Source organism: Urocampus carinirostris, chromosome 6, assembly GCF_059441175.1.
Source record: "Urocampus carinirostris isolate Australia breed hairy pipefish chromosome 6, RoL_Ucar_1.0, whole genome shotgun sequence".
In the NCBI taxonomy this organism is placed as follows: Eukaryota; Metazoa; Chordata; class Actinopteri; order Syngnathiformes; family Syngnathidae; genus Urocampus; species Urocampus carinirostris.
Window position 1 is genome coordinate 22,797,853 of NC_142354.1, and position 27,747 is coordinate 22,825,599.

Here is a 27,747-nt window from a genome sequence, read left to right on the forward strand (position 1 = left end):
TCGTGGCCGACTGGAGGACGCACCGCGGCTAAAAGCTACAAGAGCGGCGGGGTTAGCTAGCTAGGAGGCCCGGCGTCTCCTCGGCACAAATACGCTGTCGCTCATTTTGTTCCGGCGGACCTTCTGGCATCTCAAACCCGCCCGTTCATATGTGTGTGACGGGGCAAAACACAGCGCAAGATGGTTCGGGAAACCAGACACCTGTGGGTGGGAAATTTACCCGAACACGTTCGAGAGGAGAAAATCGTGGAGCATTTTAAAAGGTGGGTTACGCAAGAGGAGATTCTGTGCTGGCGGAGCAGCGCGCCATATACAACACTGCTTAGCCCATGGCCGATGCTAACGATGCTAATGCTAGCGGGTGCAAAGTTGGGAGTGGGGGGCTTTTTTTTCCTCCTAAACTCATTTCGGTTTTAACTACACACATCGCGGTTTAAAAGGCAAAATCGTGTGGAGCTAACACACCCGAGCGTCGCCATTGCCGATAGTGACTGATTTTACTAACTTTTTCCCTAAATCCGAAAAGCAAGCTAGCTACCGCACACAGCCAACCATTTTGTGGCAAGTCGCTACCTTTTTAGTCCTCTTTACAAAAGACTCAATGACTCACCGTTAAATACTGCTTTCTCCTAAACTTTCAATGCGTAACATGTTTTTGTGTGTATTTCGGTTGTGTTGCTGATATCGTTTTCTTGGTTAGGTTTTAGTCACTTACGCCTTAAAACACGTCTACCCGATTTTGCGATGAAATGAGCGAACCAACCGGGTGGGCCTATTTTCAAAATTTGGAGCTTTTATTCGATTTCAGCAATAACGTTCATGCTAAATTCCGTGTATCCACTCTGCTAAAACGAGAGCTGGGTTTTCTATTTTTTGCTCGAAAGGTTGGAAAAGGTTAGCGTCACACGTCGTTATCGTGTGGGCAAAAGGGCCGCTCGAGGAACTCTGCAACACCCGTGCTTATGAGAAAACAAACCACAGCAGCTCCCTTAACGAATTTAGACCTCAATTTACACATTTTTTCCATAGTTCGACAGCTGTATAAGCTTCAAATCGCTCCCCTTAATAAGTGCAATTGAGTTAATCGATAATACACCTTTTTACTCACAGCAGCACAGACTGTGAAATAAATTCAAAGATAACTTGTGAAAACGAGTTTATTTCATTTACCAAATAAACACAAAGAATCCTTACAGCATCTTTCTTAGTTCTTTTCACATTTTCTGTGAGTTCAGCGTTGTTTAATATACGCAGCAGTGCAGGATTCCACAAACTGTTCTGCAGATGGTTTTACCATACCTGTCAACCTCCACGGCTCCATGCCCATACAAACTGTCGTATTTTCCCGTACAAAAGAATCGTACACCATATTTTTTTCCGGAATGATGCATGATGGGAAATCCCCAGGCGGCAGACGCATGCGCACAGTTGCATCAAACCGCTCGCTTCGTTTTCAACGGAAAAAACGATACCGAGATAGAGGCTAGCGCGGCAAACTCGTTAGACTTGATTGATTTGCCTTTTCGTGATAGTCGGCGTTTACTGGATGGTACCCATAATTGACAAATTTGCGTTTTCCGTACAGATTGTCTTGTACGTCGTACACGTCTTAAAATACATAAAAAACGTACTTTTTGCGTCAAAACCGTACAGGTTGACGGGTATGTTTTACTATGCAATAGAAACCGTCACAATTTATTTTTTGCAACAAAGATGTCAAAATATCAGATCCCTTTGGCTTTCATTCCTGTATATTGTTAACCTCATGCGAAAATGGTATTGGCAGCAATTGGTCTTCTAGAACAAGGCTAAAAACTGTTGAATTACAAAATAAGACTAAGAGCAAGTATTATTTTTTTGAAACACCAGGTATTTTGCATTGATAACACCTAGTTTTTCGAAACAATAAAAAACTTGCGAATAATTAATTAAAATATTTTACTGTGTGATGATGGCCTTACTGTTTACGGATTTCCCATGCGACCAACATCTGATAAATTTGTAGGAAACATTACTAGAAAAATACTTAATTTAAAAAAAAAATGGTCAACGCCATTATCACATGCCAACAATTATATTATAGAATGTAGAATGTTGTTAATACCAAGATTGAAAAGTTAATGAATATACAAATAACTGAGACAGTCTTCTTACCTTCCACGCATAAAGCAACACATTTAAAAAAAAAAGTTCAGTAGCTGATCTGTATAGTACTTTACTCATCATTAGAGTGAGAAAGGCAGATCAATCCACACATTTAATAAATCCTTTATTTTGCACAACATTTGATAGTGTATATTGGGAATCTATGATGACATCATTGTGTGCTACCAGTGACCAAGACGATCCAGATTAGAGCTGAAATGGGCAAGGCAAAATCGGTACCACAAAAAAAACGATTATTTTTAATATTTCTATTTTCTCGTACAAATGTATTTATATGGAATACACTATTTTAAAATGATATAAATTTATAAATTTCAGGGGAAACCTGGAAGTTGACAAATAAGTACATGATTGACTAATGCTTTGTTTTACCTGTCCATTTTACAAATGTTTGGGTGACCCATATTTCTTATTTTAGATTAATAAATCCAGTTCGATTTAATCCATATTTTCAGGTATGGACGTGTGGAGAGTGTTAAAGTGCTGCGGAAGCGGGGGTCAGAAGGCGGTGTTGCAGCCTTTGTGGATTTTGTGGATATCAAAAGTGCTCAGAAGGCTCACAATGCCGTCAACAAAATGGGAGACCGGGACCTTCGGACAGACTACAATGAACCTGGGTCTGTCCCAAGTGCTGTTCGGGGCCTCGATGACAGCTCCCCTTCAAGCAGTCGAGACGTTACTGGTTTCTCTAGGGGAACAGTTGCACCGGTGTTTGCCCCACCGGTGTCCCTTCACACCAGAGAGGGACGTTATGAACGAAGGATAGATGGGTAAGTGGACATGGTCGCCAATCTGCGGAAATCTCGGTATGAGATAGGTGTAACGCCAAATCACATAGATCAGTTTGTTCTAAAGGGATGAATGCCTCGGGTAATTTAGGGATCTTTTCCACTCATCATAATTGACTTGCCATGCCCATGGGATTAAGTAAATTAACCACACGCATTATGATTTCTCAAGGTTGCATTAATACAAGGTCTGTTTGTGGATATTACACCCAGAAGGAATATACTGGCGAGTTCTGGATTTATGTTGTTGGAAATTACCCCTTTCTAGGAGCTTTTGGATTTTTTTCAAGCCATTCTTGTGGATGTGGATCTAAGTTTTTATTTTTTGAATGAAGACCCTAAACTGGAAGTAAATCCCTTCCGTGGTGGATTTATGGGTATTTGGTGTTCTATCAACCCCCTTCTCTGGACTACCTACATCTGGTTATCCTTTTGTCTACTTGGGCAACTGCTGATAGCTGGATTACTTTTTTGCCACACCCATTTTTACATCTGTGGATACATCTTTCTCTAAATCTGGAACAAAATCGATAAATGAGCCAAGGCCTAAAGATTTAGCTGCTTTTTAAGCCTATTTCATGAAACAAAGTAGCTCAACTTCCTACACGATGGGAAAGTTGCACCAAGAAGACTCCAAGAAACAGGGGATCTGTCTACCACCAAAAAGGTCCATGGAACTATTCCTGTAGATGCCAGAAGACTGCACCATTGGACATACTCCCCGGATGTATGCAATGGATGTACTCTGTTGAATTCTGTATTTTGGATTGGTGTAGCTGCCATTCAATTGGATTACTAAAGTCTGGATGTAGCTGTGTAAGGTCCCCTGGTGTGCAAAGAAACAAAATCCGAAGCCAAGTTTTTCAAAGAAATGTCACAACAAACTTCAAGCCAGCTCAAGCACATCGGATACCTCCATGAAGTGTGGAACTAATTATGCCATACCCAACAACTGGAATCTTACGGGTGGAGTATAAATGTGAACAGTCTGTTCCATTTTCCATATTATGTTACTATGACATAACCGAAGGAATACTTTTTTCTTTTATCTATAGTGGGATTTTTGATAGCACATTCGCTTAACACTCGAAAGATTCCAGGTTCGAGACCAGGTGGAAACATTAATTGGCCTTGAGAGGAATGGGCGCCACCAGGATGTACTTGCCCAAGGAACACCACAGGAAATGGTGCCCCTACGACCCTGTTGGTTAAGGGATACAAGCACTTTTTTCCCTAGACGGTCTATTTGGATGTTCTGTCATGGGGACACAGACTCTACTATATAATCAAGAGGTTAATTGTTTTAGGAGATTTATTTTCCTGCGTTTTCGCACAGCTCTACATGCTTAGCAATCCATTAATTCTGTGGTGGTTTTTGTTTTCCATTTTTTTCCTTCCCTCATCCCGTGAAGGAAATTCCATTGCCTAACAGTGGATTATCTGCCAGCCTCATGCTCCACAGTAAACGAAGAATACTTGCAGTCTGATCGGAGACGGCCTTTTTTGGCACATTAGAAAGGTTTTTTTCCTGGTTTTTTTTTCTCCTTTTTTCATTCCGGCTCACATTTCGACCATCTAGAATATATATGGAGTTGTTACAGTAACTTCTATTCGAAAAGGTTGGTATTTCTGTCCTTTTCTTATTCATATTTCATTGTGTATGTCAAACATTTCATCACTTTAACATTTTTTTTTATACCTAGTCAAGTAACTTTAGCAAAGTGAATTCAAAATATTAAACATTTTAATATGTACTGGTAGATTAAGTCGCAGCATAAGCACTTTAAGTAAGATGAAATCTATTCTTACTGGCTAAGGCTTTCTGAAGTGAAGAATGTTCTCCCCTGCATGCATCTGTTTTTTTTTTTTTTTATGGTTTCGTGTTCTTAATGCATTTTAAAGCAGACTACCAGTTTGGCTACTGTTGCCCTGTGACTGACGGGCAACTTGTCCATGGTTAACCCCTTTTTTCACGTAAATGTTGCTGGAAAAGTCTCCTGAGGCCACAAACTAAACTATTTTGTAAGCATCCATATTCATTGTATCCAATTCCTGTTCTTTTTTGGGGATCACTGAATTTCAAAAACAAATTGTAAAAGAAGAAACGTGCTTAAGAAACTGATAAGTTAAATTCAAAGTTGTTATGGCACCTAAAACTTGACATATTTGTCAATACTTAGCTCGTAATTTTAGGTGGCAGTCTAACAGGTTATTAAACAGGAATTAATTATTTTAATAAAACATCTGGCCTGAAAATATAGAATATTTGACATTCTTATCCTCATTAATGAATTCTGGGGGAGACTACAGCCTACCCTGCTGACTTTTCAATTGTTTACACAAGGGATGTCATACTAAGGCTAGGCTCACACTGCAGTGCATAGTGATCAATTTGGATGTTTTTTGGGGGTGAAATTTGATGTTTTTGTGAGATCCTCCTTGATCTGCTACCTTATCGTGGTGGAGGAGTTTCTGTGTCCCAATGATCCTAGGAGCTATGTTATCGGGGGCTTTAAGCCCCTGGTAGGGTCACCCATGGCAAACAGGTCCTAGGTGAGTGGCCAGACAAAACGCAGATCAGAAGACCCCTAATGATGAGACAAAACTTTGGTCCTCGATTTCCCTCGCCCGGACGCGGGTTACCGGGGCCCCCTTCTGGAGCCAGGCCTGGAGGTGGGGTCCGCTGGCGAGCGCCTGGTGACCGGACCCTTACCCACGGGGGCCGGCCGGGCACAGCCCGAAGGGACGACGTGGGACCCTCTTCCCATGGGCTCACCACCTGTAGGAGGGGCCAAAGGGGTCGGGTGCGCAGAGAGCTGGGTAGCAGCCAAGGGAGGGGTCCTTGGCGCGACGATCCCCAGCTACAGAAACTGGCTTTTGGGACATGGAACGTTACCTCTCTGGCAGGGAAGGAGCCCGAGTTGGTGCGTGAGGTTGAGAAATTCCTAGTCGGACTCACCTCTACGCACGGCTTGGGCTCTGGTACCAGTCCTCTCGAGAGGGGTTGGACTCTCTTCTACTCTGGAGTTGCCCGTGGTGAGAGGCGCAGAGCCGGTGTGGGCATATTAATTGCTCCACGGCTCGGCGCCTGTACGTTGGGGTTCACCCCGGTAGACGAGAGGGTAGCCTCCCTCCGCCTTCGGGTGGGGGGACGGGTCCTGACTGTTGTTTGTGCTTATGCACCAAATAGCAGTTCGGAGTACCCACCCTTCTTGGGGTCCTTAGAGGGTGTGCTTGAGAGCGCGCCCCCTGGGGACTCCCTCGTACTGCTGGGAGACTTCAACGCTCACGTGGGCAATGACAGTGAGACCTGGAGGGGCGTGATTGGGAAGAACGGCCCCCCTGACCTGAACCCGAGTGGTGTTTCGTTATTGGACTTCTGTGCTCGTCACGGTCTGTCCATAATGAACACCATGTTCAGACATAAGGGTGTCCATATGTGCACTTGGCACCAGGACACCCTAGGCCAGACCTGGGCACTCCGGTCCTGGAGGGCCATACGTCCTGCCAGATTTTGAAGTTTGCTCTTCTTTAACTCAGGTGATACAAATTATAACCTCGTTAGCAAGCTAGCAAGTGCTCGTTAACGATACTGGTAATTGGAATCACCTGTATTGGATCAGAGAAACCTCAAAAATCATGCAGAACATACGGCCCTCCAGGACCGGAGTGCCCAGGTCTGCCCTAGGCCGTAGTTCGATGATCGACTTTGTCATCGTTTCGTCGGACCTGCGGCCGCATGTTCTGGACACTCGGGTGAAGAGAGGGGCGGAGCTGTCAACTGATCACCACCTGGTGGTGAGTTGGCTTCGATGGTGGGGGAAGATGCCGGCCCGACCCGGCAGACCCAAGCGTGTTGTGAGGGTCTGTTGGGAACGGCTGGCAGAATCTCCTGTCAGAAGAAGTTTCAATTCACACCTCCGGCAGAACTTCGCCCATGTCCCGAGGGAGGCGGGGGACATTGAGTCCGAGTGGACCATGTTCCGCGCCTCCATTGTCGAGGCAGCTGATTGGAGCTGTGGCCGTAAGGTAGTCGGTGCCTGCCGCGGCGGCAACCCTCAGACCCGTTGGTGGTCACCGGCGGTGAGGGATGCCGTCAAGCTGAAGAAGGAGTCTTATCGGGCCTTCCTGGCCTGTGGGACTCTGGAAGCAGCTGGCAGGTATCGGCTGGCCAAGCGGAATGCGGTTTTGGCGGTTGCCAAGGCAAAAACTCGGGCATGGGAGGAGTTTGGCGAGGCCATGGAAGCCGACTTCCGAACAGCTTCGAGGAAATTCTCGTCCACCATCCGACGTCTTAGGGGGGGAAGCGGTGTGCCATCGACACTGTGTATAGTGCCGATGGGGCGCTGCTGACCTCGACCCGGGACGTTGTGAATCGGTGGGCGGAGTACTTCGAAAACCTCCTCAATCCCACCGGCACGTCTTCCTCTGGGGAAGCAGAGCCTGAGAACTCTGGGTTGGGCTCTCGTATCACTGGGGTTGAAGTCACCGAGGTTGTCAAAAAACTCCTCGGTGGCAGGGCCCCGGGGGTCGATGAGATCCGCCCGGACTTCATTAAGGGTTGGGCTCCGCCAGGGCTGCCCTTTGTCACCGATTCTGTTCATAACTTTTATGGACAGAATTTCTAGGCGCAGCCTTGGCGGGGATGGAGTCCGGTTTGGGGGCCTCAGCATTGCGTCACTGCTTTTTGCAGATGACGTGGTGCTGTTGGCTTCCTCAGGCCGTGATCTTCAGCTCTCGCTGGAGCGATTCGCAGCAGAGTGTGAAGCGGCCGGGATGGGGATCAGCACCTCCAAGTCCGAGGCCATGGTTCTAAGTCGGAAAAGGGTGGTATGCTCCCTCCGGGTCGGGGAGGAGGTCTTGCCCCAAGTGGAGGAGTTCAAGTATCTTGGGGTCTTGTTCACGAGTGAGGGTAGGATGGAACGGGAGATCGACAGACGGGTCGGTGCAGCGTCTGCCGTCATTCGGACCCTGTACCGGTCTGTCGTGGTGAAGAGGGAGCTGAGCCAAAAGGCAAAGCTCTCGATCTACCGGTCGATCTACGTTCCTACCCTCACCTATGGTCATGAACTTTGGGTCATGACCGAAAGAACTCGATCCCGGATACAAGTGGCTGAAATGAGTTTCCTCCGCAGGGTGGCTGGGTTCTCCCTTAGAGATAAGGTGAGAAGCTCAGTCATCCGGGAGGGACTCGGTGTAGAGCCACTTCTCCTCCGCGTTGAGAGGAGCCAGTTGAGGTGGCTCGGGCATCTAATAAGGATGCCTCCTGGACGCCTCCCTCGGGAGGTGTTCCGGGCATGTCCCACCGGCAAGAGGCCCCGGGGGCGGCCCAGGACACGTTGGAGAGACTATGTCTCTCGGCTGGCTTGGGAACGCCTCGGGGTCCCGTCGGATGAGCTGGAGGAGGTGGCTGGGGATAGGGACGTCTGGGCTTCCCTTTTAACGCTGCTGCCCCCGCGACCCGACCTCGGATAAGCGGAAGACAATGGATGGATGGATGGATGTGAGATCGTTCACATTTCCACCTAAATGCGACTAAAAAGTGACGTCACATGCAATGTGCTGATGTTTGCGGAAGTATTCACGGATGGTGAAATTGTATTATTCTCCCCTCAACCATAGTTGTACCTCTGCTTACAAATTTAATATGTTCGGGGAGTAGTTTTCTAATATGAAACATTTGTAAGTAGAGATGCCTTTTCAATGTAACTGTACAGTGGGACCTCGGTTATCGCGGTTAATGGGGACCAAAACCACCCGTGATAAGTGGAAATCCGCAAAGTAGTGGCGCACCTTTAAAAAAAAATATATATTTTTTTAAAAAAATTATTTTATTCTATAATTTTTTTAGGCCTGCGAAGCTCTGAACCCGCAAACGTGGAACCACGAAGTAGCGACGCCCCTTCAAAAATGCTCAAAAATTTTATTTTTGAAATTTTTTTGTTTATTTTATTTTTATTTTTTTAGGCCCGTGGACCTCTGAATCCGCGAACGCCGAAGCGCGAAGTAGCGGGGTCCCACTGTATTCCGTTCCCAGCTCGGCAGAAGTAATGTTTTCAAATAAATCATTAAAGAGCATCAACATGAAATGTGCATTAAGATTATATCACAGCACATAATGTATTCAAAATATCTAGAATAAAATAATATTAATTTACCTGTTTACTGGTCCTCAGCTGTGATTTTTGCCTCGCTTTTCTTAAAAAAAAAAGGTCTAATGACGTCTGCTTTTGACAACTGCATCATCATAATGAGTGATAGCCTGACCTGTCTACACTTATCCTGGGTGATTTCCTTCCACAAATTCAAAGACTTTGTGGATCTTTGCAAAAATGTTTTAAATTTGAGCTAACTAAATGAATGTTGTGTCGTCCTCCTTTGTCGTCTCTGAACTCCTCCTAATAGATTGGTATGTGTTTTCATACCTTTCTATTATCTCTTGCTCTGTTTCAATGGCCAGTAAAAGTTTCCTTCTCTTATAGTCTCCTTGTCCACTTTTCTGCATGTTCTTTCGTGGTGTCCATTGTGAATAATAGTTCTTCGTAGCGGTACCATACAGTAGACTGTATACAGAGCGGGAAGGGGACACGAAAAGTATGCCAGGATTCCCGCATACGTAATGGGTTGCCAGATAAAACTCTGGGAGCGGCGAATCGCAGCACGTACTGTACTGTATTTTTTTTTTACTTTGGATCCTGAAAGGCCTTGGTAACTAGAAGCAATTTTTTCCCGTCCAGTTACTTTGTAACCTGAAACTTTTGTATGTATATGCATTTGTAGGTAGAGGTACCACTATATTAATTAAATCCCAACCTTGCTTTCTTCCCCCAAACCCCCCCCCCCCCCCATTAATTGCGCTCTAAGTGGTGTGATTTTAATGTAATTATTGTTAACTACCACTAGAGGATACTATCGCTTTCTCAACGAGCATCACTGTTGTTAACCGCAGTGATGTCGAGCAACATGTTGCGAATCCGGATCCATGCAATGCAATGTTGGCAATATCAACTCGTGTTCATATTCCATGAATGAGTAAATTAATGACACTCTGTGTTTTCGTTCGTTGCTCTGCTTCCCCCCCTGGTTGAAGGCAGAAAAGTGACCTCTCCCGCCTATCGATAACGTGCAGGTCGCATGAATGCGTTTCAACCGTTCACACAAGTCACATTCCAAAAGATCGTATTGTGGAACGCAAATGAACGTGGCATGAGTGTAGTGCGAAAAAAGCTGCTAAACAGACTTTAACAGATTGGATATAGGTTGCGTCTGTGCAAAAATTTTTGATTTCCCTGCAGTGTTTACCTAGCCTAAGTTTGGCTCCGGGGCTGGACCCAGACTTTCCGCTCTGACAGGCTGGATCAGTAAAGGATGTAAACTTAAATGTTAGCTTACTGTAATTTTTCAGTATTATGTTTTATCATTCAGCCTACTTTAGTCGCCTACCCTACATATTATAATCATGGATGACATGGAATCTTTTCTAAGCATAACCCATCTATTTACAAACAGTAGGAAAAAATTACTTTAATGATTGGCATTTATTGAGTGTAGTTTTACACCTGAACCAGGTAACCACGCTATACAAACTCGAGTCGGATCTTTAATTTTTGTCTTAATATTTATACTCGTTTAAAATGTATTAAAAAATAAATAAAATCTTAAGCAGTGCTTGGGCCATAGGATTAGAGTACTTCAGATCAAACTACTAAGCTGGCCCTGCTAAAGCTGAGAGTGGATGTACTGGCCTCTAGCAGCCAGAGCGAGCATTTCAAAACGTATTACCTTTGATTAGAAATGACCGAAAGACTCTCTTCTATTCATGACATACTCAGAAATTTGTAGGGCTGGGTCCGGCCTATCGGACTAATGATTGAGATGCCTGTTTTACACATTACGCACCATAAAAATGCATTTACACCTAAGGGCAGTTTAACAGACACAAGTTTTTGGAATGAATGTGGGAAAGCCAAAAGCAAGCACGGAGAACATTCAGACTTGATACTGGGAGGCCAAAGTAGGAACTGAGCCTTCTTAACCTCCGATTGAATTGGTTAAACTCTCCTTTTGCCATAGTATTGATGTCCTCCCTAAAGCATAACTACGGATTTTTGATGATAAAAATAGATTTCTGCAATTTAGAAAAGTATTTTTAGCTGTGTCAATCTGCAACTTAGAATGCATAGATACATTTCAATGATCTTATGGGCATTTTTCTCTTCTGTCCTTTTTTAATTTCACAGTAGCTCAGAAACCCGTGAACGTACGTTTGACCACAGCTCATATGGACATCATGACCGCAGTGGATCATTTGACAGACAGCGGCACTACAATGCAGACTATTACAGGGAGCGGTCTTTGTTTGCTGCTGCCGGTGCTGGAAACAGTGCGATCAGTGCGACCTTTGATGCATCGGACCCTCATTTTGACTCGAGAATTAGAGACACATTCTCACTTGCGACTGCCACACGTCGCGACCTCTACAGAGATGACCGAGGAAGACGTGTCGATAGAACTTACCACCGCCGGAGCCGATCATCGCATTCTTCACAGTCTCGACACCCTTCCCCCCAGCGGACAACCGGACAGACTTCCAAAACTGCTCATTCCCCTAAACGAACCACTCTCTCCCCCGGAAGAGGCCCACGATCTCAATCCCGCAGCAGATCTTCAAGCTCTGATTCTGTCAGTAGCACCAGCAGCACGGGCAGTGGCAGGTGTGGCAGCTTCTTTTGTTTGTTGCACCCATACTAGCTCCCCACCTAACAATTTCATAATCAATAAATTTGATTTCTTTGTTGTTTCTAATTCCCTCCTCTTTATCCAATTAATCAAGTTTTGGACTGATAGAAAAATAGAGCACAAAACAACAAAATATTCTGTAGTATAAATCAATAAGTTACAAGTGTTTGTCAATTCAGTTGTCAATAAACAAAAATACATAGAAATGTATGCTATTCGCCAGCAAAAATGTAAGATACTCTTTTCCTACCACCTTATCTTAAGATAATTTTATATTTGGACCGATCATACAAGGCAAAGAAAGAGCAATACATACCAATTTATGTGTAGAATATTTTTTTCCTCAAAAAAAATGTAAAGAAACAAACTTTACAATTTTGTCAACAGATTTTTTGGGGGGTTAAACTTTGGAATATGATAAACATTCCCAATATGATATACGCTCGAGTTGTAGAGTTGTCGCCTTGGGTAAAGTTAAACGCGCCATTATTATTTTTCTTTTTAGTTTTTTTATTTGATGTACTTATGTTCAGATTTTCTCTCTGTATATCTGGATCACTGTTTATTAATTTGATGCAGGACTAATGCGTTACTAAAAATCCCAGCGTCACAACGGAAAGGTGTGCACTCTTATTTGCTTTCATTTAACGTACTCATTGGCTCATAAATCACTTGATGCATCTAATCGATTATCTAATTAGTTTCCAACGCTTTTAATCATTGATAAAATCAATTTTATCGATTACTTGTTGCAGTCCTAAACACTGTACCTTTTTAATTGCAGTGACTCCAACAGCAGCTCAAGTGATGGATCCAGGGCACGCTCTGTTCAGTCGTCAGCTGCACATGTACCACCTCAGTCAGCAATGCTGCTTGATTCAGACGAACCACGGAGAAGTTTTGGGATTAAAGTGCAAAATTTACCTGTACGGTCGACAGGTGAGCTCGGCCCCTTTATCAAATAAGAATGGGCTTATAAAACAAGGTATTTCCAAATTTTTAAACATGGAAAATGTGAGGAATTAGTACCGAGGCATGTAAACTTGCCGCACGCAGTTTTAGTAGGTCAAAGCACTCAACTCAGAAAAAACAGTCACGAAGTCGCCAGCGACAGGGTTAGCAAAGCTCCAATTACTGTAAGCAGAAATATGCAGCATGCACTCGCTGTTCACTACTATAGCCATCTGTTTCAGAGCTGCCTCACTTGCTGTGTTAATGGGATTCGCCGTGTTGTTGTCCTTCAAATTTCTTGAGTCCCCCAAAACGTGTAGTATTTTGCAACAGATTTGTGGAACTGTGAGGAGGAACTCTCAAAACCCATCTGTTTTGGGAAACCTTTGTTGTCAAAACCTTTTGGGATTTCCAGTAGAAATCACATTGACTAATGTGAGGAAACTGGCCTGAAGTACCAGCCAACATGACTAGTATGACACCATCTACTGATTTTGTGTTTGTCTGAATTTTGGCCGTAAGTTTTTTTCGTTTGTTTTTTACATAAGACTTTCTACTTTTCTTGCAATAAAACAACCAATCAAAAAATGGAATACTACAGTTTCCTGGGCTTTGTGAACAAAACTGCATAGACACTGTCATATGCTCAGAGATTGAATTGTTAAGTCTTGTAATGATGTGTTTAAATAATCATTATTCTGTAGACTTACAAAGTTTCCCCCCTGCAGACACAAGCCTAAAAGACGGACTGTTCCATGAGTTCAAGAAACATGGTAAAGTGACCTCCGTGCAGATACATGGAGCCTCAGAAGATCGCTATGGGTTGGTATTCTTCAGACAGCAAGAGGATCAAGAGAAGGCCCTTAGTGTCCCAAAAGGAAAACTTTTCTTTGGCATGCTGATTGAAGTTACAGCCTGGAATGGTCCTGGTAAGTGATGGTTCCTAAAGCGATATACAGTATGTCTCAAAAGTGAGTACACTCCTAACATTTTTCCAGAGATTTCATTTATACTGTTTAATAGAACTATACTAAAGAAATATCACTTAATGATGAACTCTGTGTAAAGCTTGTATAGCTGTGTAAATTTAATAAATATGAATTATTAAAAACTTTCAATAGTTATTATATACAAGTTTACAAAAAGTTGTAAAAACAACAGCTTTGATTAACAACTGACGGAACGGAATGAAAAACAGTGCAGACAGAAAAAAAGCCAGAGCTTGATAGGTCAACAATGGCCATGGATTACTGGGGGGGGGTCTCCTGATCTGATGAGAGAATGATTAATTAATTTGGCTTGGGCGATGTGAAGCATGTATGGCAGCAACCAGGTGAGGAACACAAAGTTGTTTGTGTCGTGCCTATAGTCAAGATTGGAGGTGGGAATGTCATGGGTCAGGGCTGCATGAGTAAAACAGGAGTTGGGGAGTTACATTTCATTGAGGGAGACATGAACTCAAGCATGTACAGTGAAGAACTGGGGCAGAGAATGATCCTCTCCCTCCGGAAATTGGGTTGTAGGGCAGGGTTCCAGCATGACATGACACCATACACGCCTCTAAGATGATTGCGGCTTTTCTGAACGGGCTAAGGGGAAAGGTGATGGACTAACCACCCATGTCACGTGTCAACATCTTGGGGCATCCTCAAGCGGTAAGTGGAGAAGCACAAGCTCCTAAATTTTGGAATAGCATTCCAGTGACAATTTGTTCAGCTCTGGTGAAATCCATGGCCAAGATGATTAAAGTAGTTCTGCTAAATCATGGCCGCATAAGATATTGACACTTCAGGAACTTTAACTCCATTGTGTATTCACTATTGTTACCAGGGGTTTAGCTACTAATGGCTATACTTTGATTCTTTTTTTGAAGGGAGAAACAAATTTACAATGATATATAAGCTTTACACAGATTTATTTTCATTGTTTCAATTCGATATTTATTTAGTGTTAAAAGTTGTAAGGAAAAGCTGCAGAAATGTGAGTGGTGTACTCACTTTTGTGACATACTGTACGTTTCTAATATTTTTTTATTGCTGTCTCTTGAGATTGTATATTAATAAGTATATTATGCAAACACAAACTATCCTTGATAAGGTGCCGAAGCCACTGAGGACAAAAGAGCCTAGCAAAACATGTCTCAAAATCCTGACTGTTAAAATAAAACTGTTGTCAACGGCTAGTCAATCATTATTTCAGACCAGGACTCCCATACATAATTGATCATAATGCTCCCCAAAGTGAATTGCTAATGCTTCACATATCTAATTTTATTATTAGAAATCCACAAAATGAAAATAAAAAGTCTCAAGTAAATCCAATAAAAGAAACAAAATACTGTATGAATGATTTAGACAAGTGTTTTTGTTATTGTAAATTTCATAGTTTTTTTTTTTGTTTCCTTTTGTGAAGTTTATGCATTTTATCATTATCTATTTGGGTTTTGTATTAAATATATTATTGAAATCCGACTGCTATTCACCTGAAGTGAGTCAACAATTCATAAAAATAAAAAGGGAATATGAATAATGAATTAATAATGGTGGAAATAGGAATACTGAAGTCCCCAAATTACAATTAGTATACTTATACTTTACAGCTGCAAATCGTACGATTTCTATACATTTCATGACTCTAGTTTGTATGACAATAGAGATTAGTTGCTTAACTCATTTGTGTGCAAGATAGTAAATATGGCTGGCCATTAGTCACTTATTCTACTTGGGTCAACAGTTGTCATTGAATTAAATTGAATTGTCTTTTTATTTGTCATTGATAACAACGTAAGGGCACGTTGTATGCAACAAGATTAGACGTGTCACTCCTGGTTAAACACGTAATAAAGACTCAAAAGAGAACACAAGATGTAAGACTCACAAAATATTTACAATACTTATTCTGGTTGCATTTGTGGAATTTTAAGTGACTGAGCACCTTTCTGTTTTTGCCTAGACTTATTTGTTCCCCCAAAGTGCACTCTGTTCTGTCAGTTAATTATGATATTTTCCTCTAACCACACATGTATCCATACTATATTTTTCAGAAACTGAAAGTGAGAATGAGTTCAGGCCCTTAGATGGGAGGATCGACGAATTCCACCCAAAAGCCACTAGAACGCTATTCATTGGGAACCTTGAGAAGACAACCAGCCAAGAGCAACTTTTTGAAATTTTTCAACGCTTCGGAGAAATTGTCGTAAGCTTATTTAAGTATACTAAATGTTTGTTCTTAGTGTTTTTCATAGACTTATAAACATGTTTTCTGTGTGTTTGTTTTCTCTAAAAAGGACATTGATATCAAGAAAATAAACGGAGTTCCTCAGTATGCATTTGTACAGTATTCTGATATTGCAAGTGTTTGCAAAGCCATCAAAAAGATGGATGGGGAGTATCTTGGTAGTAATAGACTAAAGGTAATGCAAAACAAATTTGTTATTTATGGAGAGTTTTTTTCAGGCAAATACTTACTTTCGCTCTCTTTTGCTCTTCTTTTTTTTTGTTAGCTCGGTTTTGGGAAAAGTATGCCCACAGCATGTGTTTGGCTTGATGGGCTGACAACCAACATCACAGAGCACTACCTCACACGGCATTTCTGTCGCTACGGACATGTTGTCAAGGTTAGTTTTTTTCAGATAAAATTTAAATTGCTCATTTGCATTGTTCTTTGACCTCTCAAGGTAACAAAGTTTATCCATGGCTTCAAGCTTTCAGGGCCAATGTGGACCCTGCCCCATCCCTCCTGATTACGCTCACTAGATAGTGATTACACTATGACTTGCTAAGACTTTGACCTTTTTTTTAAAAAAGAGAATGTATTTTTGGGATTTGCATTTGACTGTTCAGCAGTTTTGAACATTCTTTTTGTGGCTTAGTTATTTGTGCTCTTTTTCTTAGGTTTTGTTTGACAGATTGAAAGGAATGGCCCTCATTTTCTACAACAACACAGATTTTGCTCAGACAGCTGTACGAGAGACCAAAGGCTGGAAGATTAGTGGCAGCAAAATTAAGGTGACTTAATTTCTTGACTTTGGCCATTTTATTAAAGGTTTGAAGTCTCAATATGTGTAATCTTTTTTGCAACAGGTGGATTTTGCAAGCCAAGAGAGCCAGCTAGCATTCCTCAGATCTATGCAGACATCTGGTCAAGACATTAGAGAGCATTATGAAATTCCTCCTGAACGACGGTAAATCATCCTCATTTTTATTATGTGATTCATTTCAATTCAGCTATTTGCAAGGATTTAGAGTACCGTATTTTCCACACTATAAGGTGCACCTAAAAGTCTTAATTTTTTTCAAAAGCTGACCATGCGCCTTATAATGCAGTGCGCCTTATATATGGCTCAATATCAAAATTCGCAAGGTCTCGCAACTTACGCAACAGCCGCCGACTCGATTTTCCCCCGAATGTGGAGTAGTCCGCGGTGTATGCTGGGATTTATATACCAGCGTTTCATTGGCTGACCAATGTGTCATCTTTTGAATCGATCGCTATTGGCTAAAGTTATTCGGAGCTTCGGATTGGCTAGAGGGCCAAAACAAACCCTGCAATTGGCCGAAAAAGATGTGTCAATCATCCGTTAAATCGATCTCTATTGGCTGAAGTTATTCAGAGCCTCGGATACGCTAGAGGGCCAAAACAAACCCTGCAATTGGCCGAAAAAGATGACTGAATAGCAAGCTTGCTAAACAACGCCATAAAGAAACATGTTTCATTAGTCTGTATCTGTAGATATTTTACTCTCCTGGATTTACTACACTCACGGTTGTAAGAAGACCATGATTGCGTATCATTATTGAACGTGAGAACTTAGGTGAGTTATGCGGCTTTATATTTTCCCGGTATCTTGTTTTAGAACGATCTTGATGTTGCTGTGATGAGTTGAGTGAATTAAACTCAATTCCAAGTGTTTATTGTCATATGCACAATAAAGTTGCAAGCGAAAAAGAAAATAGAAACTAAGCAATGGTTGCCATTTCTTGAATTCCAAGACTTTAACCTTTTAAATGATATTTGAAATGACGCATTTAAGTGACATCGTACGAACACCGCATCCGCACGTGTCTACGACACGTATTTGCTTCTTTGCAAGCTTTGGGAATGTTAAGGGGGTAATCAGTTTGACTGAATCATCTGACTGTTTTGTGGACGTTCCCATTGTAGCGCCTTATAATCCGGTGCGCCTTATCTATGGAAGATATAGGACCAAAAACTATTTTTTCGGGGTGTGCCCTATAGTGCGGAAAATACGGTAGATGTTTTTGGAAATGTATCCAAATGTTTCATGTCTAAAGAAGAAAGCATTTGGTCAACTCTGTTGTCTGTTTCCCTTCTGTTCTATATTCATGCAACAGGGAAGAGCGAAGGACCCTTTACCACGATTTTACAGCCGAAAGAGCATACTATGAAACCATACGCACACCGGGACTTTACACAGAGGATGCCCGAAGAGAATATGCGGCCCGCAATAGGGAACGTTTCCCTGAATTGGAACATTTTCAAGGTGATCATTATGACCCACGTTACCATGAAGATCCCCGGGATTACAGAGACTACAGAGATCCTTTTGAGCAAGACATTAGAAAATACACGTATATTCAAAGAGAACGAGAACGCTTTGAAGCTGACAGAAGCAGATGGAGTCCATCTCATCATCGTCGGCCTATAACCCCAGCAGTGTCACCATCATCTTCAGACCGAGCTCCTAGAGAATCTGAGCGACGGGTTTATAGCCAATCCTCTGAAAGGAGTGGTAGTGTAAGCTCGCTCTCTCCACCGCATTTTGAAAAATCTGAAAAGACTTTGCTAGAATATGCTTCAAAGACTGAAAAGAATGAAAAAAACAGTCAACAAGATAAGGTGGTGGGAGCTGAAAAAACCAAGCGGCCAAAACGGAAAGAGAAAGGTGAAAAAACAGAGAGAGTCAAATCAAGGGTATTAAAGGGTCAGTGTCCCCCTAATACTCTACCAGAAATGGAGATTGACACTTCTTTAGAAGCAGGCATTGGAAAAGGAAAGGTAACTGACCAAGATACCCAAGACAGGCAGAAATATAAGATGGATGACTCTATATCTGGAAGTCAGCCTTCTGTTGCTCATCATGAATCAGAGAAAAGTGAAAGGTCTGAAACAGCTCAAGCTGACAATTCTGATATTGACGGAAAAAATCGCCTCAAAAAGCATACAAAATCTGAAACTGGAAATGACGGAAGGGACCCGATAGTGGATTCGGATCGGCTTGCCATAAGAAAAAGGCGTTTTGCTGACTCTGGTGGAAAGACATTGCATCAAAAGCGAAGTAGGCTTGATGAAGAAGATTGTAATCAATCACAAGATCCTAATTCGAATACACTATATGGAAAAGAGAAAGACTCTGATAGGCATAAAGACACCCAACGTAAAGATTCAAGATCTAAAAGTGGAAATTCAAAGGATATTCAAGAGGACGTTAAAGGGCAGAGAGAGAAATCTGAGGGATCATTGGACCTGCCTGAGCCAAAACGACTCCAAGCCCATTCTACATCTCGGAGATATTCACATGATGGAAATGGAGACCAATCTTCTTCGAGAGAACAGGAGCACACCACAATTTTAAAATCTAGTATTCAGGTGCCTGATCTTGCCAAAAGAGGCAAGATCAAAGATGAACACGTTGACATTGACCTGTCCCAGAGCTACCGCAAGCAAATGGAACAAAATAGACGTTTACGTCAGCAGCAACATAGAGAGTCAGACAAACCCGGAAAACGAGACAAATCAGGAAGTCCACTAGTAAATGAAAGTGAAGATCTGGAACACCGCAGTCTTGTACATGAAGTTGGTAAACCGCCTGAAGATGTCACAGATAATTTCCCTTCCCACAAACAAAAGAAGCTTGACCAATTTGACACTGAAGGAATTAAAAGAGAGCGTGTCTACAGAAGCTTCAGGCAAAAAAGTGAAGATCCAGAATGGAACAACATTTCATCTCCAGGACACCAGTTTTCCCAACATACAGAGGAGGACTTTAATCATTCTCAGAAAGATCTTGCTAGAAGTGAAAAGAACGACGCTGATCTGGAGCTCCTTGTCAAACGAACACATAGCACTCATGTAAATAAATCAAACGCGCATAATTCAGAAGACGAGCAACAAAAACGATGGGAGAGCAGAATTAAGCAGAACATGTTACCTGACGTAAATCTTTCTAGAAATCTAAACAGAAATGTTCACAACCGCAAGCGTTTGGAATATAGTGTTTGGCATGATACAGAGCCAGGGGAGCTGAGATCAGACTCTGAAGAAGATCGAGAAGCCAAACCCCATTCTCCTGTGGCCTCTACCTCAAAGCCTTTTTCAGAGAGGGCAAGGAGTGACAGATTTTCAGATCCAAAAACCGCACATCTGGAAAGAAACAAGTTCTACTCCTTTGCACTTGACCAGACGATCACACCAGATACAAAGGCTCTACTTGAGCGAGCAAAATCCCTCTCATCTACTAGAGAAGATAACTGGTCCTTCTTGGATTATGATTCTCACTTTGCAAATTTCCGCAACAGAAAAGATACTGAAAAGATTGAATCAACACCACGCCCTACACCATCATGGTATATGAAAAAGAAAAAGATCAGAAGTGGATCAGAAGACAAACTCGATGACAGAAAAGAGGAGCCCAAGCCAGAGGAACAAGAGCGAAGAGAGTTGTTTGCATCCCGTTTCCTTCACAGCCCTGTTTTTGAATTGGACTCCAAACGACTTCAGCATTTGGAACAAAAATATGCCGAAGCCGAGAATGTTCAAAATCAAATAAATCATCATGGAAGTATAGATGGCGAACTTGACCCCGGTCCAGTGGTTCTTTTCCATAGTCGTTTTTTGGAATTCACAAGATTGCAACAACAGAAGAACAAAAACGAACTGCGTGAAACGGAACAAGAGTTAATTATCGGTAAAGCTGAAGATCCACAAATGTTACAATCACCTGAAATCAAAGACTCTATCACTGAGCCAGAAATAAAACCCATCAGTCCTGCTGAGTCGATTTCTGAACCTAGGATAACCTCCCCCATCTCACAGATGGTTCTAAAAGACCCACCTGCTATAGAGCAAACATCTCAATTGCCCCCTGATACATCTCCGACAAACATCGTCATGAAACAGGAAAAGGAATTTGAACACGTCCCGGTGCATTATTTGCCAACTGAGAACACCACTTATTCTGAAGATGCATTGGTCAAAAGCGAAACCAATTACTCAGATATAAATTATAAAGTTTCTCCGGCTGAAATTAGAATGGATGTTGCAGAAGATGTAAAACGTGCGGTTGAAGAGGATTGTAGCTTCAATTTACAAGAGTGTGATACTAAGTCTGAACCAGAAGTTCATTTGGTAGCAGCACAGAGTGAAGTCTCTCAAGACCCATGTTGTACAGTACTGAAACATGAAGACTGTATACTAAAGGCAGACACATACTGTGCAGTTTCAGAGCCAGAGGAAGAGAAAACTCCTAAGGAGTCTGCTCATGTTAACACAGAGGAAAGTTCTACCAAAAAGGAGATTAAAATGAAAGAAGTGAAAAGTAAAAAGAGTAAACCACCCCCAAATGATATTGCTTTGACTGTTGTGCCTGCATCAACTCCTGAAAAACCAGTAACGCGAAAGAGTGAGCGCATTGACAAAGAGAAACTAAAACGTGGTTCTTCTCCAAGAGCAGAACATAAGTCTACAGGAAAGTCTCCTGTTCACGGCTTGGACATCGATGTTACAGAGCAGAGCATTTCATCAGGCAGAGCAAGACGTCGAAATGTGAAATCTGTGTATGCAACCCCACTTGAAGAAGTGCCATGTCGTACTGCCAAGGATAATCATGAGTCTCCGCGTTCAGCAAGAAAACGTGGCACAGATAAAGATCATACACAGCAGCAGATGAATGAGCAAGATTCACCTGCCCCCACTCTAATAGTTAAACGGGGCCGTCCTCCTAAGAATCGTAAGCACGGTGAGGAAGCTTCAGTGGTTAAAATGGACAAACTAAAACCGGACAATAAAGAGGCAGATCAAATTGAACCAGAGAACTGTGAAAAAGTTCCTAAAACTTTGAAAGGAAAATCCTCTCCTAGTGCCACAAAACTTTCGATTGGTCAGTTGTCTACAGCTCATCAGTGTGAAGAAACAAAGAAGGAGAAATCAGAGTTGACTGACGGTAACAATCGCAAAATTGATTTCCCTATTGAGACTACGTTGGATTTGCTTAATGTATCTAAAGAAGCCCAATCACTTCAGGCTGACCAAAAGAAAGAAGAAAAAGACAAAATCAAAAGTGAAATGGTCAGAGACTGCGATCCACCATTTCAAAAAATGCATGAAGATAAATTAAAGCTCAAAGATGAGTATGCTCCGGTGTTAGATGAAAAGACCCCCCTAGAAAAAGATAAGCCTGTTAAAGGAAAGCTCAAGTCACCAAGGCACCCCAAATCTCCTGTTCTCAAGAACCTAAAAATCAGGCTAAATGTGAAAGAAGTGAAAGATCATGTGTCGAAGTGTACCAGCAAAGGTGTTAACACAGAAGACAGTGAATTGTCTTCTTTAGAAAAGAAAGACGATCTGGAAAAGACTAAGGATTTAATTTCACAGGAGATGGAATTGGAACAGGCTGTGGAGAACATTGCCAAACTCACCAATCCGGCTTTTCCAAGTGAACCTGAAACCCCGACTGGCCCAATCACAGACTTGAAAAGTTTTTCAGATGAAGAAAAAACTAATCCAGCCAGTGAAACAGAACTTATTGCTGCTATCGACTCCATTACTGCTGAGGACGTGCCAGTCGCGGTATCCCAAGCAACATCAATAAGTGTTGATGTAACTTCAGAACCAGAGCTGCAAGACCCAGTTCAGACCCCCAAAGGAGAAAAACCTGAAATAGATAGTGTTACTATCCAAGATGAGCCTCTCCTACAAACTACACCCAAAAAAGTCAAGGGAAGACCCAAGAATTCAAAAGGTCCCAAAGGCCAAAAGCAAGCACGGAAAGATTCAAAAGAACCTCCGACAAGTGACGAAATTGCAACACCTCTCGTTCAGAACACAACAAATTCAAATATAAAGCTTGTCCCAGAAGTTGTTCCACCTTCAGCTACTGCTGCTGTAATCACACCCACTGTGTGGAAGCCAGAACCTGAGCCTTCTACCAAGCCACTTGATGTGAAGGAGTCAGAATCACCGACTGAAAAGCATGTTCAATGTATAAAACCTTTGTTCCCTCAATCTAAAAGTCCTGCTGTGCCGACGCCGCAATCACCCTCGCCATCACCAATGGCATGCAGACCAAATATAAAACCCACTCAAAACAATAGAGTGCCTGTGTCTCCACCAGATTGGCTGCGCCAGCCTGTCGATACAGGGATTCCTTCGGTACCAGGATTGCCAGCAGCATCCAAGGAAAACCAACCTTCCCCTGACTCTGAAAATACAGAAAGTGATCGTGGCTCAAGTGATCTGCGGCAGATTCTTTTGAAACACAAAACTATGTCTATGGCAGGGAGCAGTTATGCACCAACTAATCTACACACTGTCCCAGAACAGATCCAGACTCCGCGTAATGCCACATTAACAGTTGTCCCAAATAAATCACCACTCCCCGATTGCAGGATGCCGTCACAGTCCATTCGAACACCAGCTGCTCAAGCGTCTCCTGAGACAAAGTCTGTGATATCTGTCATAGCATCAACTGCATTGCACTCCTCTGTAATTAGTCGTGTATGCATCCCCCCTGAGCATGAAGACAAAGTGAGGCAAAGTGTGGACATGGCTCTACCTAAACACAACTATAGGCCCAGCAAAGATGACATTGGACCCTATCATGGACCAAATATTGGTGACGAAGGGGGAAGTTCTACACGCTTTATTGTTGAAAGTTCCAGTCTTGGGACAGGACCTTGCTCAGGTCTCCGAGTAAACACATCTGAAGGAGTAGTGGTACTCAGCCACTCAGGACAAAAAACGGAGGGTCCCCAACGCATAAGTGCCAAAATAAGTCAAATTCCACAGGCAACAGCAGGTGACATGGAATCTCAGCAGCTGGTATCTATGCCCCAAATTAAACAAGAAATGTACAGTCATTCACCATCAGGCCTTCAAAAAGGCTCTTTCCAGACAGACCATGGGCATTCTGGTAAGATCCATTGTTCTTCTAAGCAAGAAGGCACAGGTTTAGACAAAATGGAGACCTCTTACCACTCTGCGCCGCAAGGAGTTGTAAAGCGTCTTGCGCAGGGAGTCGGCAATCAAAGTATAAGCTCAATGTACTTGCAGGAGTACATGCCTTCAAAACATCAGAAAAAAGTGGACAGTGGAGATTCACATAACCTAGACGGTTCTAAGGCACAATGGGCGTCTGCCATAAGTCCGGCAATAAGTCCACATTTGCCTTCCCCTCCTGGAAATCACGTTAGCTACGTTACCAGCAGCGGTGACAGAACGTCTTCGCATCTTGGAGGTATCAAACAGGAACCACGATCCCCACGCAAATCAAGCCATCCTCACTCTCCATTTACTAAAGTGCCCTCCCCCATTGGGTCTTCATCACCTAAGGGCATACCTGTCATGTTACCCACTGGGCTGCCTGCCATGCAACCGTTTATCACGGGCGTGCATCATCCAGAGCAGTCTGTCATCATGCCGCCTCACAGCATGCCTGGAGGCCTGGGCCGAATGTCTCCGCACCCTGCCACCCAGTCAATCCCGGTAGGACACCTCGTCCAAGGAGACGTCCGGGTCAATACCCCTCCACTTTCCGTGATGAGCTATGGGATGCATAGTGAGTCACTTTCGTCGCCCTGGCCCGGTCCCATGCAGCAACGACCCACTTCACCCCAAACGGTGGCCAGGGACAAGGTACTCAAGGTGAACCCGGGAGCTTTGAGGAGCCATGAAGTCGAGCAAGACGATTCCAGACGTTTCCACCAGCAAGTACGACAGCCTACGGCACAGATCAAACCGGACACCATGCAGCCCGATCCCCGTGCCGGATTCCGAAGCGGCGTGCCGATGGAAGCGTATATGGCGCAGAGAGAGATGCGCACGCTCCTTCACCAAGGGGAGCGCTCCTCCACGGACCCTCATTCCGGGCATCTTCAAGATACTCACCCTCCAACTTCTGCACCTTCCAGTCTGCCTATGTCCTTGTCTCCACGGGCACACATTCTGCCTAAGTGCATCTCTGAGAAAGACCTAGGAAAGCCGTTGGAAGCTAAAAGGCCACACTCCCCTCTTCCTAAAGACGGCTTAATAGGGATCCGACAGCCAGGACCTACAATCTCATCTCCTCAGAGAGCTTCGCTCATACAACCTGGACTAAGCGGCGCTTTCCCGGAGTATTCTCAAATGTATTCAAACCCGTCAAGAGGCGTCCATTCCCAGATGCCAGACACGACGCATATTGTTTCTGACGGAAAGATGACACACCCTGTCAATATGGTGCAATTGCTCACGGTAAGACTCAGCCCTTTGCAGATCTCCACTTTACAGCCCTAGGTTTTTTTTTGTTTTAATCCTATTCTTGTCTTGAAACTTTTATAGAAATATCCGATCGTTTGGCAAGGGCTACTTGCCCTAAAAAACGACACGGCAGCAGTCCAGTTGCATTTCGTGTGTGGCAACAAGGCTTTGGCTCATCGATCGCTGCCACTCCAGGAAGGTGGCGCCTTCCTGCGAATTGTCCAGAGGATGCGCCTCGAGACGTCACAGCTAGAGAGCGTAGCCAGGAGAATGACTGTGAGTTTTCATTATTGGCTAAAGAATCCTGTCAAGTTCCCTCCATTTGATCACATTTTTGTTTTGCTACAGGGAGAGTGCGACTTCTGCCTCCTGCTTGCTTTGCCTTGTGGACGAGATCAAGATGACGTTCTGAACCAGACGCAAGCCCTGAAGTCGGCCTTTATAAATTACTTGCAGGCGAAATTGGCGGCTGGCATTATTAATATCCCAAATCCAGGTTCCAATCAGGTAGGCCTTTTTGTGATTTGTTCAGTTGTTTGAGCAGATGTAGCACCTATACTGTTAGGCAAAGGGAAGTAAACCTACTAGACTCGTTCTAGGTTTATTGAGTGGTAAAATTTAAATACACAACAGTCAAAATTATATGAACAAAAGCCGGCAATTGATGGAACAATAGACAACATTCAACATAAATTATAGTGAAACTACACTCATTAGGGTTTGTGTTCGATGAGAAATTCTAAATGCGGTAAATAATGGTTCACCCACCCAGTTTTATTTTTATTTCAGTTGAATGAACGGTCATCTACTCTAATTTCGGCTGGAAACGTATTATTAGTCGCAAAATTTACTTTTATGCGCACACGGGTGTTGGAATCAACCTAAGTGTGTTTTTGTGTCAGGCGCACAATAAATTGACTTCAAATTTCAATGACAATTCAAATGAATGACAAGAAAGCTCATCAAGTAAGGAAAGAAAACTCAATTTGGTGTTCTCCAATTCAGGGAATCTGAAATCCATGGGTATGTGCCATGATTCGAAATGTTAGGCAGCTCACAGTCAAGCGCCGAGGAATAATCCGATTCCTACCGTCACCTTGATGTAAAGCTCCATAATAAATTAAATCCCTGTTGGATTCCTGGTCTGAGTAGCTCGCAACTCTGCTCACTGGGATTTCCGATTTTCCTAAAGATGGAGTGAAGAAAAAAACCTGGCCAGAATTCGTTTAGTTCTGTTTTTTTCCCGTCCATTTTGAATCCCACTGTCACCGGGTGCAGTCAAAATGAAGAAAAGGACAGAATTGTCTTTTAAAGCAATATCTTGCTAACGATTGCGATGCTAATCGTCGACGCTGACGTTCCTATTTCTGCCTTAGCGAGCAACGGCTAAAGACATGCTAATGACACTCGCCATGTTTCTTTATTTACAAAACTTAATCGAACAGGGATTTACAATTCGTTTTTCGCTACTCAAAAATGTTGGTTTGGTTTGATAATTGTACGATCAAATAGTTCCCTTTCAAATGTTATTAAGCAGACTTTTGTAGTCGGCTAACTCTTCCGCCTGTCTCTTTTCCAGCCGGCTTACGTGCTGCAGATTTTCCCACCGTGTGAATTTTCCGAGAGCCACTTATCCCAACTGGCTCCTGACCTTCTCAACAGGATCTCCACTATCTCTCCTCACCTCATGATTGTCATCACCTCTGTGTGACCTTGGCTGCCAGGAACTCATAAACTTGAGGAATACTTTTTTTTCCCCCAGACTTTCAACCTCAAATTTTGTCATCCTACAACTGGTCTTTTTGTCCCTGTCAACAAGAAAGAACCTCAGGGATGGACCAAACCAGATTCAAGTCTTCTTTTTTTTGTGGACAATTTCTGCTGTATTTCTATTTATTTGAGTCGAGAGTTTTGACTTTTCTGTGAAGCAAATTTCAAATTCTTGATGAGCAAGTTTAATCAACGAGGATGGCCTTTTCAATTTTTTTTTCCCCCTCCCGTAAGAAGAACTTGGATTCAAGACATTTCTTGATGTAATTTTTAATCTGTACAGACTGCCTGGACTGTGTTTTTCTTTAAGAGGACAACAATAAAAGCGAGACCTTGCAGAGGACCACAGATTTGAACTCACCAGCTTGGTTCCTTCCCCTTCCACTACTGAAACGGTTTACACCTCCACTCGCAAACCATCAAGAAACAGTTATCCTTTGGAACTATGGAACCTTGTAAATATTTTAAATATTTAAAACTTTGACAAGGAACTCGGAAACCCCGGCAGAGACTTGAACTCTGGGATTTTACCAGAACACGTTATGGGAAGAGATGGGTATTCTTGAGTTCATTGTTTTTCCTTGGGTGTAAATACTTGTAACACAAGAAGGTTAGCAAACTTCCCTGTGGAGTCTGCTGATGGCACTTCATATTTTGTAACTCAAATAAAAAAGATCTAAAGAAATCAAGAATATTTACATTTTGCTTAGTTGTTAGATGAGTATTGTCATTGGCCATATACTTTGTGTAAAACGTACATTTTTACTTTAAAAGTTCGAGTTTGCACGCTAAACACATGGTTTTACCGTGGTACTCAAACCCAGGTAGTGCACGCAGAACTCTTAACCACTGGATCACC

The 27,747-nt window shown here is 42.9% G+C and overlaps 1 protein-coding gene across 1 annotated transcript; it reads left to right on the forward strand.

Annotated features, from left to right (window-relative positions):
* LOC148364247 (msx2-interacting protein) lies at positions 1–27,580 on the forward strand. The gene is made up of 14 exons (XM_088338328.1): positions 1–263; positions 2,622–2,936; positions 11,195–11,668; positions 12,478–12,632; positions 13,373–13,573; positions 15,688–15,839; positions 15,931–16,056; positions 16,147–16,260; positions 16,538–16,651; positions 16,727–16,827; positions 17,999–25,112; positions 25,200–25,394; positions 25,467–25,625; positions 26,698–27,580. Exons 1-14 carry the CDS (start codon positions 181–183, stop codon positions 26,827–26,829), a joined length of 9,435 nt encoding a protein of 3,144 aa, XP_088194454.1. The 5' UTR covers positions 1–180; the 3' UTR covers positions 26,830–27,580.
* The last annotated feature ends 167 nt before the right edge of the window (positions 27,581–27,747 follow it).

Coding starts and splice junctions, on each gene's coding strand:
- LOC148364247 (XM_088338328.1), top strand. CDS start 181: ATGGTTCGGGAAACCAGACACCTGTGGGTGGGAAATTTACCCGAACAC. Junction 264..2,621: donor ATCGTGGAGCATTTTAAAAG/GTGGGTTACGCA, acceptor CCATATTTTCAG/GTATGGACGTGTGGAGAGTG. Junction 15,840..15,930: donor AACGCTTCGGAGAAATTGTC/GTAAGCTTATTT, acceptor TTCTCTAAAAAG/GACATTGATATCAAGAAAAT.